Below are 15,000 nucleotides of genomic sequence, written 5' to 3' on the forward strand. Positions count from 1 at the left end.
CAACTGCGGAGGCCATTGTTGCACACAAGCGTTACGTAACGTATCTCAATGAACTTACTTCAAGTACATATCTTGCTTCTATATCCGCTGGTTATTAGAATCGTGGATTAGCGCGCTCGACATTCGACAACAGTCGTGACAACGTGACAACCGTATCACCTGTGTTAAAAAATAATTTCCTTGATACACCAAATGTGAGAACGCTGTCATGGTTAGTTTAAGCGGAGAACAAGGACAAGGAGTGAGTCAATAATCTAGCGATTTTGTCCTAGTGAATGTTGGTTTTCATGTACACAGCTCGAAAGCGAAATGTACTGTGCTGTTTCATGTACTGTAGTCTATGTCATGTCTCGTGGCTTGCATGTATTTTGACTACAGTAAGTGGCTCAGCCACACATGTACTCAGCATGTTAACATCTGCTTGGTGGTTCATAAGTCACTAAAAAGCCACCAAGCTGCTGTAAAACCAAAATATAGACATTCTGCATTTTTCTTATCTTTTATTCCATATTGACAAGTTACCAAATCATAAGAATGGGACATTCCATTTTTTATCCGCACCCCCCCTATGGAAGGCATTTTTCCGACAGGTCCCTTTTGCTCTGAAATCAGATTCCGACAGGTCCCTTTCACCTCTGAAGTTAGATTCCGACAGGCCCCTTTTACTCTGAAGCTTGATTCCGACAGACCCGTTTTTGTATAGAACAAAGACTCCCGATTCCAACCCCCTAAACTGGAGCAGAAAATCCAGATTCCGACAGGGTCCTTCTTGACATTTCAAAAAATGCCTTCCATAGCAGGGCTCGAAATTAACATTTTTAGTAAGGCGCCAATTGGCGACTGATCCAAAAATTTTGGTCGCCAGATCTTAACTTTTAGTCGCCATTTTTTTCACTGATATTTTTTTCTTCATTTTTCTGATGATCATGTACACATGCAATCTTCTTCATAGTCCTAAGTTTAGGTACACTTAAGCTTCTAAGACTGAGATACTAAAACTTAAAAGGAAGCCAGGGCTCGTAAAACATATCATTACGCATTACGAGGTAAATAATCAATGTGAAAGCAGCTTTAGTCACGTTTCCTGTGCTTCCTCCGCTTTTGTTAAGTTTCCATGTAACATCGAGTCTATAGCTTACATAAATAGACGAACCTGAACATAAACAATCACCAGTTTTCCATATTTTCAGCGCTAAAAAGCCAAGGCTTCGTTGTGAACTTCACGCTTCAATGATTGCATGTGTTGTTTAATGCACCCGCAATACCAGCTGCTGAATCAAACATGGCGCTCGCTTATGAAACATGGAGATCGAAGAGCCAGAAGAGTCGTGGGTTTGTTTTGTTATTTCTGTGCGCATAAATCGTGCATTTTATCCAAAACTACGGTTGATTTGCCTTTGAGGTTAAAAGAATGAAGGAAAAAGGTGAAGGTTAGTCGCCCACTGGCGACTAGCTCTAAAAATCTAGTCGCCAACGCTTGATTTTTGGTCGCATTGGCGACCAGTGAGTCGCAATGTCGAGCCCTGCATAGGGGGGGTGCGGATAAAAAATGGAATGTCATTATACTACATAAAGTATGCTTTTCTTATAAAAGCCTTTTCATGTGTACCTCATTTTCCCACTGGTGAGCGAGTTAGCCATTTTTGATGAGACCACTTTAAATGTGTCTCTGTGGTCTATAATACTCTTTTTTTAGAGCTAATTTCTCTTTTTAGGGTTACTTTTTCAACCAGGAAGACAGTGCCCCCATTCTGGCTACTCCTGCACAAGAAGAAGTGTTGGTTAGCGAGACTGGTTCTTTGGGTCTGGTTCCAGAAAAGAGATTTCACGCCATTCACACAGCCTGGATTGCTATTTTACAGTTGATTCTCTTTGTAAGTATTGGTACAGGGCCAGTGAGCATAGTCATTGAAAGTGTGTTGTTACTAAGTACATGTAAGTTGACCATGTGTTAATCTTTTTTTGGACTTGAATATTTCTGTGACCATGAATTAGTTTTTACATGTACATGTATGTACTTCTGGTGTTACAGAACTTTAACAATAATTGTTATCATACATTGTAGTCACCATCTGTCTTCTCATTGGCTATTTAAGCCTACAGTTAATACTGGGAAACAGCGCAACCTACAGATTAGTGAATAAAATGTAGGTTGCGCGCGCAATGCATGATTTCCAAGAGCAATGTGTTTGAAAATAAACTGTGATCGCTGCGATAATGCGTTTGTCGTTATTTTCTTCAAAACAATGTATAATAAAACAATTATTAGATTCGGTTTTTGTGATATCCGGAATAATCAAGGTCGAGGTAAGTGTTATCAGCTGAAGCCGAAGGCTGACGCTGATAACACTAACCAAGACCTTTATTATTCTGGATATCACAAAACCCCATCCAATAATTTTTTATTATTTGCCAAAGGCAAGGTGAATCTCTGTGAATAAAAATGAAGACGAAGTCAAGGTTTTTATTCCCCAAGCCTGATTTGAATAATAATAATTGTTTTAGTATAATTACATATGTACATGTACATAGGTTATAATTTTGAGAAATATGCATTTTCTTTAAAACGATTAATTTCTTCACCTGTCACCTTGACAAAAATTATGGCTTGTGGCCATTTAACAAAAAAAAATGCTTAGGTGATTATCGCACAATAATCACCTCAAGTGTGACCAATCAGCACACAGTAATTTTTATTTTATTATCACCTACTGTCGTTTTTTGGTTATACAGTGCACAGCATTGTTTATCAAAGAAATTGCTTGTTGGCCCCAAATGTGATCTCCACTCAAGGTGTGTCTCATATGTAGCCGAGTATCTTCTTACAACAAAACTTGTGCAGGGATGATTCTTTGATCGTTTGCTGCCGTCTTGTATGTTAAACTGCAATTCCAAAATGTTGGGCTCAAACCAATGTTTGTGATGGTGGCCTTCAATTCTTAGCGTTGTACAACAAAAAGATGTGCGAGAAAATTACGAATAAAAATAGCAGGATTTCTAGTTGAATTTCCTTCTGCCGCTTAATTCTTGAGTTACATGTACACTGCAATCTTCAGTTGAGACAGCATAGCTAGCGATGAGTTGAACCAAATTCCTCTATTCGAGATGCGTCTTATGACTGCGTATTGATTTTCAGTTTGTGACATAAAATTAATGCCATCAAGTTTGAAAGTTAAAGATACATACATGTACAGTACGTCTTATAACTGAGTGCACCTTGTACCCGAAAGACTGCCGTATGCAATTATTGTAAAGGCAGTAAGTTTGCTATTCTGCTTCAGAGTACGTGTACATGACTTGTACATTCTATGGGCCTTATTCGCGCTGCGGCCATATTGGCCATAGACAATAGATTTCGTACCCTGAGCCTCGAGTTGAAATGTTTGGGAATGAGTCTCGGTGGGGCAGAACAAAAGTTTTCAATCCCTCGGGACTCAACATGGCTGCCGTTTGATTAATGCCCATTATGAACTAGGGTGCATATCGTGTAGTGGTTATCACTTGCGGACTGCATGCTAGTTCTCCTGGTTTGAATCCCTGCTGGAGTACTCCAAAGTTTAGTCAGCTTTCCATCCATTTGTGGGGGGTAAAATGAGTACATGTACCAGTATTAGTGGGGACAAGTTGTGCATGCGACAGGATAGGAGTAGCACCCACCCCTGCCATAAGAACAGTACTTGTACGTGCAGAAGCTATTGTGAAGGGAGCCTTCTGGTTACCTTATACCCGATTCACACCAACTAAACACGTTTAATGAAACCAGGTTTAACAAAATAAAAAATGAGCAACGGAAGGCTGAAAGACTACATTTTACGTAGGGTTCATGTAAGTTCTAATGTGTGTCTTCATTGTGTTGAATTTGGAGTCTACATTATGTCAGGTAGTAGCTTGTATCAAGAAAACAATAATTTTAAACCATGTTTAACTAAACAGCTTTTAGACGTGTTTAAGCTTTGTTGTGAATGCGGTATTAGGCTGTGGTCTAGCCTCTTGTCTCGTTTTTTGTCCATTACAAGTAGGTATGTACAGCTTTTTATGCTTTACTTCCATCGAATAATACTGTGCTTTTCTTTTTTGTACAGATTGCATTTGAAACTCTCCAGTTTGTACTTCCAAATGGAAAGCTATCAGAAAGCAATTCCTCTGTTCTTGGTGGTCCAGATCCTCCTTTTTGTTTTTTAGTGGTTCTTCATGTTGCTTTGTGGGTTATTGTGTTCATATCAGACAGAATCTTACAGTGCCAACATCATAAATCACAGGCTAAAGGTTACTTGCAATTCTTCAGAGAAACCAAGGAGCTGAGACGACTGCCACAAGCTGTATTATCACTAGGTACAGTTTTTATTAGATTTGGCACTGGCTATCCATTCTTGCAGCCCCGGTTTGAGTCCTGGAGGTGGCGATAAAATCGACCGGTGTTTGTGTTGATTCTCAATTTTGTTCTGAGAGTTTTTTCTTAGTTTTTTGCTTTTCCTGCCTGAACAAAAACCATTGCTTGGTGATTTCACCTGAATGCACAAGCTTGAGTTTACATGGCTTGTCTCAGCAGCTGTGTTTCTTTATGGGTGTTTGTTTAGCGAATAGTGTGGATTACAGTATCATTAAAATTATTTTATTATTATCTGACAATTCTGTTACTACAGTGTACTACAAGAACAACTTTGAGTATACATGTACATGTAGCCTACATTTGTAACTCTAGGCTATAAACCTTCTTTCTAATAATTAAATCCATCGAACGATTTCTTTTTTCATGTACTTACATGTATTGCAGCCATCTGGCCTTTCTTTAAATCAAATAATCATGTCATGACAGGACCTCTTTGTAAAAGGTCTCCTCACCACCCACTTTTTTTAGTGTGTTGCATACAATGTAGTTTAATGTAGGGTATGGTCGATTGACCATATTATCATATGACCCGTACAGCCCCGCACGCGCTTTCATTGCAAAACTATTGAGAAAATCCCCGTATGAGGGCCGTACGCGATGGCGTGAGCAGGGCGGGAAAAAGCCGTCCGGCCCTGCTAGGATCGCGTACGACACTCATACGGGGATTTTCTCAACAGTTTTGCAATAAAAGCGCGCGTGAGATGCGAACTAAAACACCTTTTTGGTCAAAATGAGCGACGTAAGTGAACATTCCAAATTTTGTTACCTGAAAAAAACAAAAAAAGGAAAAGCACGGTGGTCATATGATAAAATGCTTATTGACTGAGTTAGGTCGGGCCGGACGCGAAAATATTTGGCCCTCGGTCATGGTACACGGACCTCGCTGTGCTTGGTCCGTACGCCATGACCTCGGGCCAAATCATTACTTCACATGTTCTTATTCTGGAATAGGGTCAATCGAACACAACGGTTACCTTAATGTTGTTGAGATCTATAATATTACATTGTACATGTACATGTATGTAAGAAAGTTGTTTTATTTTAATAACTTATGTTCTTTGGATTCATGTACAAAAGGTATGTTTCCTCAGTGTAAATCAGTGGTACTAGTGGTACAATGTAAAATAAAAATTATTTAATAAATACAGCGTACCAGTTATTTCAAGATGAAATCAAAACATACAGAATTAGTTATGTACACCTTTAACCTATTGACTTCTCAAACGCCCTAGGACGCCCACAGTTGACGAGTGAAAAATTCAATTGTCTGGTGTTAGACAGAGTAAAATATTTTAGTCTCATTCCCAGTTGTCAATTTGGGTTAAATTGGTCCAGCGAGTGTCAGCTGTCATTGTTTTATTTCTCAATGTTTATTTTTCTCCTTTTCTTACAGGAAATGCTGTGCTATTAGCAATATTTGCAGTTATTGGTCACGATGATCGCCACACCTCTCACAGGAGTGACCTGGCTTTGTTCAACGTTCTGCAGATTACCTTCAGCATCGAGTTTGTACTTTGTGTACCAGGGATACTGTGGTACCTAGGTGAGTTGTCTTTACATTCAATTTATATTTACAATGTACATGTACACATGTATGTAACCACAGACTGGTAGGCCTGGTAGGGGCCCAGACTGGTAGGGCCCAGACTGGTAGGGGCTCAGACTGGTAGGGCTTTGTTGAGCAATGGACTGTAATGCCACTCAGCCAGTATTTTGGGGTTTGGAACCAGCTGGGCCAATTAAAAGTCCTAAAATAATAGGGACCTTACGATAGGATGACAACGATGGCTATGAAAACCCCACAAAACAATGAACAAAAACAAAGGCACTGCACATGCGTTTTGCATTGTGGTACAATTCTTTCGTGTCCTTGTCCTGACAATGACATAAATTGACCAAATTTGAGGTTGTATAGAGGATGCGAGAACCTGACGAAATATTTTAAATTTTCTTCCAAAACAACCACACCATTCATGCCAACATTTTTATTCCCATGATGTTGATAAACACTTTTCATTCCAAACAACTTGGAGTTACAGCTGTATCATGAAATTATTACAAAGAATATTTTAGAATATTTTTAGAAAACATTCTTGTTCAGTATCGTTTCTCTTTATGGTGTTCCTGCCGTCTTTCCATTCTGCGCTTGGACACAATTGATGAAAAGGCCAGCTTAGTCACCTTTACCGGTAATAATTATTAGTCTTTTTTGGTGACTGATTTATGGAGAGTATAACTTAATCAACCTTTAACCTACTCTAGTGGAGGTGAGACCTGGTGCATGGTAGACCAATGCTCAACTGAGTGCACTGGTCGGCACATGTACTGTAGTACCAATTATTCTTGGACCAGGTGGACATCTTTCTTGTTTCTTTTATTGCAACAGTCAAAGTTTTGAAGTTCAACAGAAGAAGACCTGTTCCTGATGCTGAAGATGCAGATTTTGCAAACACCTACTATTTAAATAATGGAGGTTCTACGACATTATCCATAACAGGATACAGGTTAGTGCCAGATTTCAGTCATCTCCTCCAGGTTCTCAATCGTGTCTCCTTAAGGATACTTAAGGTTAAGGAAACACAGAATTACCCTTAAAGTGCCGACTTTTCTTTTGGCTTGTCAGACAGACTCTCGTCCCCAGATTTGGGAGGGGTGTTGTGACTAATCTAAAGAGAGATCGTTTTGCATTAAAAAGAGAGTTGCAAAACAAACTGAAGCTCAGAAGGCCTGGCCAAATGGCGTCAACGTTTGCTCCAATAATTATTTGTTAGATTTTCAGCCTTGTTGGGTATACATGTAAGCGTGAGCACTTTATAATCGGTCTCTCAATGATGTATCCATGTCTGTATCCATTGTAACAACCACGGCTCCAGCTTGGGACTGAATACTGGGCCTCTTGTGAAGCTTTGTTGAATCAAACCATTTGCCCACCCCAGCAGTCAACATCGTTAAAAAAGTTTGAACGGATGTTTAAGCCGTTTGCCAGGCCTTGAAGAGACATTATTGCCTAACAAACTACATGTAACATGAATACATGTATTGTGTGACTATAACGAAGCAAAAAAAAATTTGCATGACAAACACAAAGTGAATTTGATTGGTAAGGCAGGAGAGTTTGTGTGACGAACGAGTGACTGATTCACATGACAAGTTTAAAAAGTACATGTAGAATGGCTCCTTGGGTGATCTTTAACGACTCCTAGCGTCTTCGCATTATTTTGAAGATGAGGAGAAAATTCTTGTGCTTGTGGGTCTGCTTTTTCCGCGCCGGTTGCAATTTCAGTTTATACATGTTTGCGATACTCACAAGTTGGCACAAGAGCACACACAAGAAAATTAAGTTCTTTTTGTTGTGACTTTCTCATACTTATGGTTTCATCTGTTTTACAGTGTCATTTATTATAAGGAGTGTAAACTTTTACACTTCAGTTGCTCGAAGCCTGGTTAGTGCTAACCGTTGGTTTAGAGGTATTGAAGTCTACATTTGTATAGGTTTCCATGGTACACTGTGTTAAACGCTGGTTAGCGCTAACCATGCTTTGCACAACCTGAGCCGAGAGCCCGTTTGTCGAACGTCCCGATAACTTTTCGGGCCCGAAAAGCCATTTGTGAAACTGCTAACCGCTTGTTTTGGAAAGCCGGTCTTTTAACATGTTTTAAAGGTAACAAAAAGAAAATTTACTGTGAAGTTTGACGAGTTACATGTAAATCCTCTCCGTTCTTGAGATACAAAGGGAATTGTGACACCTGAAAATGGCCTGTAAAGTTTCGGGACTTTCCCATGGCAGTAATGATTCCTTACGTTCTTGTAAAATTTCAAATTTTCAAAGCACCGTTGATCAGAGATACAGTATCAGGCGTAGTGCAGTCAGATTTTCAGAGATAGCTCATTCCATGCAATGCACTTTCAATATTCGGTACTTTTTCCTTGACGATAGCCTTGTGCTATAGAGTACCGAAGTGTGACATCACAAAAAAATAAATTTGTGAAATTATGGAATTTGGCACCATTTTCAAATAGAGCATCCTCAGAAAAGGGTCCTTGCCAAAAATCACTTCTTAATTGTAATTCCCAGCCGAAATATAAAGGATGAAAGTTTGATACTGCCCTATATAAATCTCTCTAATTTTGAGCTGGTTCCAAACTGAAGGAACCAGAACAAATTTTGAAGGGTTTGTATGGGATGCTATCAAACTTTGATCCCTTATATCTCCATCGGGAATTGCAATTCAGAGCTAATTTTGGGTATGAGGGCATCATTTAGGATCCTCTATAAGGATATGACATATCGGTACTCATCGGTATTGACACAACAAACAAAGAGTCTTCTATTTCATGTTGCTGTGGAGCGTTTTCGCTCATGTGACCAGCAGCTACATAGCCTACGTGTAGCCATACCCTCCCACCAATAAGGCTAGCGGCCATATTGGATTACTGAAACATAAGAAAGTATTAATTTTGCATAGAAATAGTTTCATTTCCCAGACCTGGATTAGTTTGGTACACCATGATGGCCGCCATCCCTTTAATTTGGAACACCAACATGGCTGCTGTGACATCATTAAATTTTTGAAAATGGTCTATACCGTAGCATCACTGATGCACTTTTTTCTTCAGGGACAATGATTACTTAGACGACGTCTTAGAGAAACAAGCAGACATGATTCGTTATCTGCAGCAACATAATGCCAATTTAGGAAAAAGACTGATGACGCTTACAGCACAGCAAAGAAGGAACAGCTTACATTGACAATTTACTATTTACAAGGCCACTGGTAGATGAGAAAGGTTGTCAATGACAACCAGTAAAATGTACATTTTAGTTCTTTATAGAGGACACCTTCAGGATCGTCATTTACATAAGTGCGTCCATAATATCAGGGTAACAGTGGAAATTACTTGAGAACTACTAGTAATCAAGGATTAGTGAGGTGCAGTCACCCATCCAGGTAATGGTATTGACCCCATCCAACAACACTTGACTTTCCTATCACATGAGATTGAGGTTATTTGTGCCAGAACAAGATGGCGTCCAAACGCTGAAATCGTATGGCTTCACAATTGATACCCGAGGGACATCCCGTGGAACTGAAACGAATAGAATCGTGCATTCTCCTCAAACACAATTAAGTTACAAAATGACGCTGTATTGTTTTACTGCTGTGTACACTTGTCTTGTTTTCTGCCTTATGCCTTGTGTTTATGAAATCATTTTAGTGGCCGGTTGTCTTTCAGGAGAAAGTTGGTGTGGTGTTAAGCAGTTGACCTATTAGTAACTTTTTCTTATTTTTTCAACTAAAATCTTCTCATACCCCAACATCATATTTCCAAAAATTATGCGGCCTTAAAGGGATCTCCACTCCAACAAAAAGTAATTTAAACCCACAGAGCCTAATGTTTACAATCAAAAGTGTTTGAACTTTTTTCAATGAAAGTGTTTGTATCCGAAATAAATCAATGTCAGAATCACTTGTATTTGTTTTCAAATTTCCTGGGCAGCACCCTCTAGAATAATTGTGATGTGTTAAGCCTGGTTTTCACTAGCACAAGGACAATGGATCAAGATTTTTCCTTTTCCTTATGCTAATGCGCCTATGTTTGCGTTCGCTTGTGTCATGTGAAAACAAATTGCTATGTCTAGTTAATTAAAGGATGCATTCCAGATTCCCCACGTCTGAGCATTTGAACAAAATGGCGGATGCGGTGGTTGATTTTGATGCTTATGTCGACATTTTGTTTTCACTAGCATAAGCTACATATGCCTACATGTATGCTCGTGCTTGCATCACTAGTGAAACCAGGTTGATGGCTTACAACATCATTACAATTAAGCAAAAGCTCTTTTTGTTAAAGCAATAGAGCAACTGTAACTGGTCACAATTATTCACGATGGAGGCACCCGAGAAAATTTGAAAATGAAAACAAGCGATTCTTAAGTTAATTCATACATTATAGTTACAAAGACTCCTGCAAAGAATTTCGAACAATTTGGATTGCAAACATTATTCTCTCCAGTTTAAATTTATTCGTTAGAAGGGATGGAAGTTTCCTTTACTTAAGCGAAGTTTGTTGTTTTCATAAGGATCGGATGTATCAAATCTTGTGGGTTTGTGAAGAAAATCAGGACGAGAATTGTTGTTTTCATTGTCTTAGAAAGAATGTGTTTCTTTGTTCACGTACATGTAGAAGCAAACTGGGAGACCAGTGTGCTTTTTTAACGATCGTATAAGAAGTTGTGGAATACTCGTACGGTACATGCCTATGATGAATTTTGTGAAGGTTCAGTTGATAAAATGAGAACAATACATGTAGGTCAAGGCGGTACCCTTTAAATTATTATTTAGAAATGAAAATTTAATATAACTTGAACACTGAGGTAAACTTGTACATACATGTACATTCATCACGCTTGTGTTGTCTGAAGTAGCAACTTAGTAAGTGTTTGCGAGAATAAACTGTGCTCCAAAGAATTTTTTGAAACTGAAACTGGAATATTCAATGGGATGTGAATTCAGGCTGACCAAATATGAGCGAGTACTGCTTTCCTTGTGCGCAGAATCTGCCTTGACCAGATCTGAAGATTGCTTCATTTGGAGGTGATGTCAATCCGTTGGCCTTAAAAGAGTCAGTGCCCCAACTGTTTGCCTCTGTGTCAAAGCGAGTCTTTTTGCAAAACCATTCGGAAATAAATAACTTAGTATAATTTATACCCGTTTACATGGTTTCGGCTTGTAACATGTCGAAACGGAGACAAACGGTATCTTGGAAATGGACTCATACATGTACGACAAAAATTCTGTCACATGCCATATCTCTATTTGGTGTACTATCCATCGTACACCAACATCACTTCAAACAAACTTACAAATCACTGAATAAAATACAAACCTACCAAGGGAGTTTATATATCAGTGATTATTTTGCCAAGTTCCCTTTGTCAAGTGCGATTTTTACGGAACAAGTAACTTTTTGAGGTTTTTGCTCCAAAGCTGCTGAAAACACAACAACAACGGTATGCTAATAAATATTGGGGAGACTGTTAATCAAATCTGATCACATCAAAAAGCAGTGAGATCAAATCAGATAAAATCAATCTTAAGTCTTTGTCCAATAATAATAATAATAATAATAATAATAATAAGAAGAAGAAGAAGAAGAAGAAGAAGAAGAAGAAGAAGAATAGTATCAAGTTCAGGAAGAACACCTACTGAAAGAGAGGAATGCTGGAATGAATAAGGCTGGCTTTCGGAAACTTAGGGCACATTCTTTTGGGACTATTCCAGTTATTCTTATCCTGGTTTACGAATAACAGAATACATGGAATACCAATTCTCAAAAGAACGCATCTGCCGAATTGGAAGAACACGATTACCGTCTATTCGGAGTATTCCTGTTCTGGAATAGTCCCAAAAGAACGCGCCGTTAGACAGCAGAGGTAGGTTTATCCGGAATTTTCTTCAGAAGTCCCAGGCGAGCAATGAATCACTGGTGTTCAGAATGATGTCAGATGAACTATCAAGTTAGAAAGTAGCACTTTACACCAGGTCCATCAAGCACAGAGTGCTTTACAGAGGTTACTGGACAGGAGAGCTCAGTTGCAACAGTATCTGGTTCATACTAAGAGGTAAACCATTCATTTTTGTTGGCAATGAATTTGTGGAATTAATAATCTTGGAGGCAGATGTCTTAACTTCTTACTCTGCCAATCAGTTGAAGCAGGTTGTTGGAAAGATTACACACCACACTTAGTATGGTAAAATGTGAACCGCAGAGTCAAACCACATGGCCATAGCATTTCCATGTTGCATTCACAACTGCGATGATCCATCACACTGTAATTAATTTTAATTTGATTTATACCTATGTAAAACTTACAAAGTGAAATTTAATATGACATTTTCCATGACAGACTAGTCGTTATCAGAAAGATGCAGCTTAATTTCCTCAATGCAGAAGTACAGCTCAGTGTATATTCATGATTCAACTGTTGATTTCATCATTTCAGGTTGCTTCAATCCCTGTATTCAATGTTAAGAAGCACAGGCAGCATGCTTCAAGGTTTTAGACCTGCATACTCCTCTGCAGGTGAAATGGCCTCCATTAACAGCTCCTTAGCTGAAGAGAATTTGAACCTGGCACAGACTGTTTTACCAGCCTTCTCGCTGTCAGAGACATCATTAATTTTAACCCAGGAATCACAGGAGAAAGCTGAGAAGCTAAAGATGGAACCAACTTCTGCTGAAAAACCAGCTTTACAGGTAAAACCAGTGAGCCTGGTTTATTCTCATATAATGATACAAAGGTGACTCTTAAATCAAGTCTGAATCTGCAACTTGCACAGGTAAGAAAATTTGAGGTTGAGTGTGTGGATGAAAAGTGGGACCATTCATAATAATTATGGAAGCTATGGGGTATTTATAATTATGAGGCATTATTCATTTGCACAAAGGGCAAATTCTCAAATTTTGGTTCTATTACTTTTTTCCCTCTTACATCAGCCATTGCTATGTGAAATTTAGAGGTTATTACCTTCAGACTCTATCTCTTTAGTCGTGTTCTTTACTTTTGCGTGGTACCTCAAATAATAATTGTGTTCAAATGCCAGGTTGTTCCATGCTATGAGGTGGGGTGGGGTGGAGTGGGCTTTGCCCATAGCTGTGTGTTATTTAATAATGGTGCAAAAAGTTTGCATGGTAACATATTGAAAACACAATGTAGGCACTTTTAAGAATTGAATTTGTACAGAGGAAATACATGACCAGGAATGTAATAATTTATACAGTAACTAATAATTAGTATTGACATTAAATGAAAAATTGTGTTCTTTGAAATTTTTACAGTTATTTGTCAAACTGAAGGGAATGTATATTGCAAATATTCAAGGTACCTTGATGTCGTACTTGTGTCAAACAATTACCGGTTAGTAAATTAAAATGTTACAATGAAGATAGAGGATTTACCTTTGACACACTAAAATGGAATGTGCGACGCTAAAAGTCAGTTGTAGTGTTGTCTGTTAAATCTTATCACCTTCTACATGATTTTGGCAACACTGACATTATGGGATGAGTTCTTTTTCGGTTTATGTCAATGTTCAGCTGTAATAGACTTTCAAATAATTCTCATACAATATACATGTACATGTATACACATGTATGGCAATGACTACTCATTACCATTTCTAGAATCAATTTTCAAAGGCCTAAGCACCCTTCAACATCACAATTTTCTCTATGAGAGCAGTCAGGATTTGCTTAATGCAAACTAAAACTCAAGAACAGATGCTTCTTCAAGTAGAAGCATACATGTATGATGATAATAATTTATTCATTTCTATTGCGCCAGCTACATTAAAATACGATCGCCGGCGCGTATGATGCCAGTCTATCCAATGTCAGAGATGTAAACTGTGAATTCAATATTCTTCTGAGCTGTTAATTGCAGATGTATCACAAACTTCCATGTTTGTGATTAGAATTTGACCATATCCATCATTCGAATTTTGCTCTCAATGACATCCTTTAACCACTTTTCTCTAAACCTTGTTTTACCTGGTCTTAAGATGAAAAGAAAAATGGTTGAATTAATAGTTTGGTTGATTGCTGAATTATTAATAATAAATAACAATGCAGCTTAACTGACAGACAACCAATAACATCACGCCTTTGTTGACAATCATATCAACAACCAGAGTATTTTATACCATCTGTTGACATTACACAAATCACGTGACTCTGATAATGACTTCTGCTCAGGTTGTCAAAATGTTAGTCAATGTCACCACAAACAGTCCTTCTCGATCAGGACTACACTTACCCAGACAATGGTACTTCACTTTGTTATAAATTCTTGCACACAGTTGAATCTTGGCTTACTGATATTGAAACTCTACCAAGTGAATGCTTTATTACAGTTTGATTCAGAAATACAAATTATTTTGTCAGTCTCAAATAGATTGTTCATTTCTACAGTGTAGTTACATGTAAAGCCTAGTTCACGCTAGCAACATAACAACAAAAGGAAAAAAAAACAGTTTTACACTGTATGTTGTTATGTTTATGCTGTTATGTTGCTTATATGTCATTATTTTTGTCTGTATGTTCCCACTGCAAACATACACGTCCTTTTTACATTGTTATGTTGATGTCGTTATGTCTCTAGTGTGAACCAGGCTTAACCCATTGACTCCTGGGGGTTCCTTATTGACAAGTAAAATTGTCTGGTATTAGACAGAGTAAAATACTAAGTATGGCTGGTTTAGGCCTCAAAGGGTTAATAATGGTTACTCATTGCCTAGCTGACAATAAATCAACTTTAGAAAGTTTGACCCACAACAACTTCAACTGGGTGAATCATGCTCTCAGAAGCAAACTGAATAAGCTAGTGAAGTGAATATTTGCATTTCACTATACAAAGTGGAGTTCGATTTCCTTCTGCAAAGAGAAGGCAACATACCTGTGAACCAGACGGTGTGTCTCAAAAATATAGTACACTTCGACAGGAAAAGTCTGCAACAAACAGTTCAAATGGTGAACATTTAATTTTTCTGGTGTTTCAAAGACTACGCCCCTATCAATGTGCCAATCCAGAAAATGTTCCAGCCCTTGAG

At 38.3% G+C, this 15,000-nt stretch overlaps 3 protein-coding genes across 3 annotated transcripts in view; 1 reads left to right on the plus strand and 2 right to left on the minus strand.

Annotated features, from left to right (window-relative positions):
* Nucleotides 1–54, minus strand: part of LOC137982216 (protoporphyrinogen oxidase-like) — a 7,477-nt gene extending 7,423 nt beyond the window's left edge. The window contains exon 1 of the mRNA XM_068829290.1: nucleotides 1–54. This exon is cut by the window's left edge and continues 236 nt beyond it. Within this exon, the coding sequence (XP_068685391.1) occupies nucleotides 1–16 (16 nt within the window). The 5' untranslated portion in view covers nucleotides 17–54.
* A 56-nt stretch (nucleotides 55–110) lies between these two features.
* On the plus strand, nucleotides 111–10,853 carry LOC137982217 (transmembrane protein 192-like). Its single transcript, XM_068829291.1, has 6 exons — nucleotides 111–241; nucleotides 1,716–1,874; nucleotides 4,083–4,332; nucleotides 5,784–5,933; nucleotides 6,777–6,894; nucleotides 9,009–10,853. Exons 1-6 carry the CDS (start codon nucleotides 209–211, stop codon nucleotides 9,139–9,141), a joined length of 843 nt encoding a protein of 280 aa, XP_068685392.1. The 5' UTR covers nucleotides 111–208; the 3' UTR covers nucleotides 9,142–10,853.
* A 2,239-nt stretch (nucleotides 10,854–13,092) lies between these two features.
* Nucleotides 13,093–15,000, minus strand: part of LOC137982218 (A-kinase anchor protein 14-like) — a 3,868-nt gene continuing 1,960 nt past the window's right edge. The window contains exons 3-4 of the mRNA XM_068829292.1: nucleotides 14,847–14,899; nucleotides 13,093–13,947 (exon numbers count right to left, since the gene is read on the minus strand). Of these exons, the coding sequence (XP_068685393.1) occupies nucleotides 13,863–13,947; nucleotides 14,847–14,899 (138 nt within the window). The 3' untranslated portion in view covers nucleotides 13,093–13,862. The remainder of the gene's footprint in view (nucleotides 13,948–14,846; nucleotides 14,900–15,000) is intronic.

This window comes from Montipora foliosa, chromosome 13 (genome assembly GCF_036669935.1).
Source record: "Montipora foliosa isolate CH-2021 chromosome 13, ASM3666993v2, whole genome shotgun sequence".
Taxonomy (NCBI): domain Eukaryota; kingdom Metazoa; phylum Cnidaria; class Anthozoa; order Scleractinia; family Acroporidae; genus Montipora; species Montipora foliosa.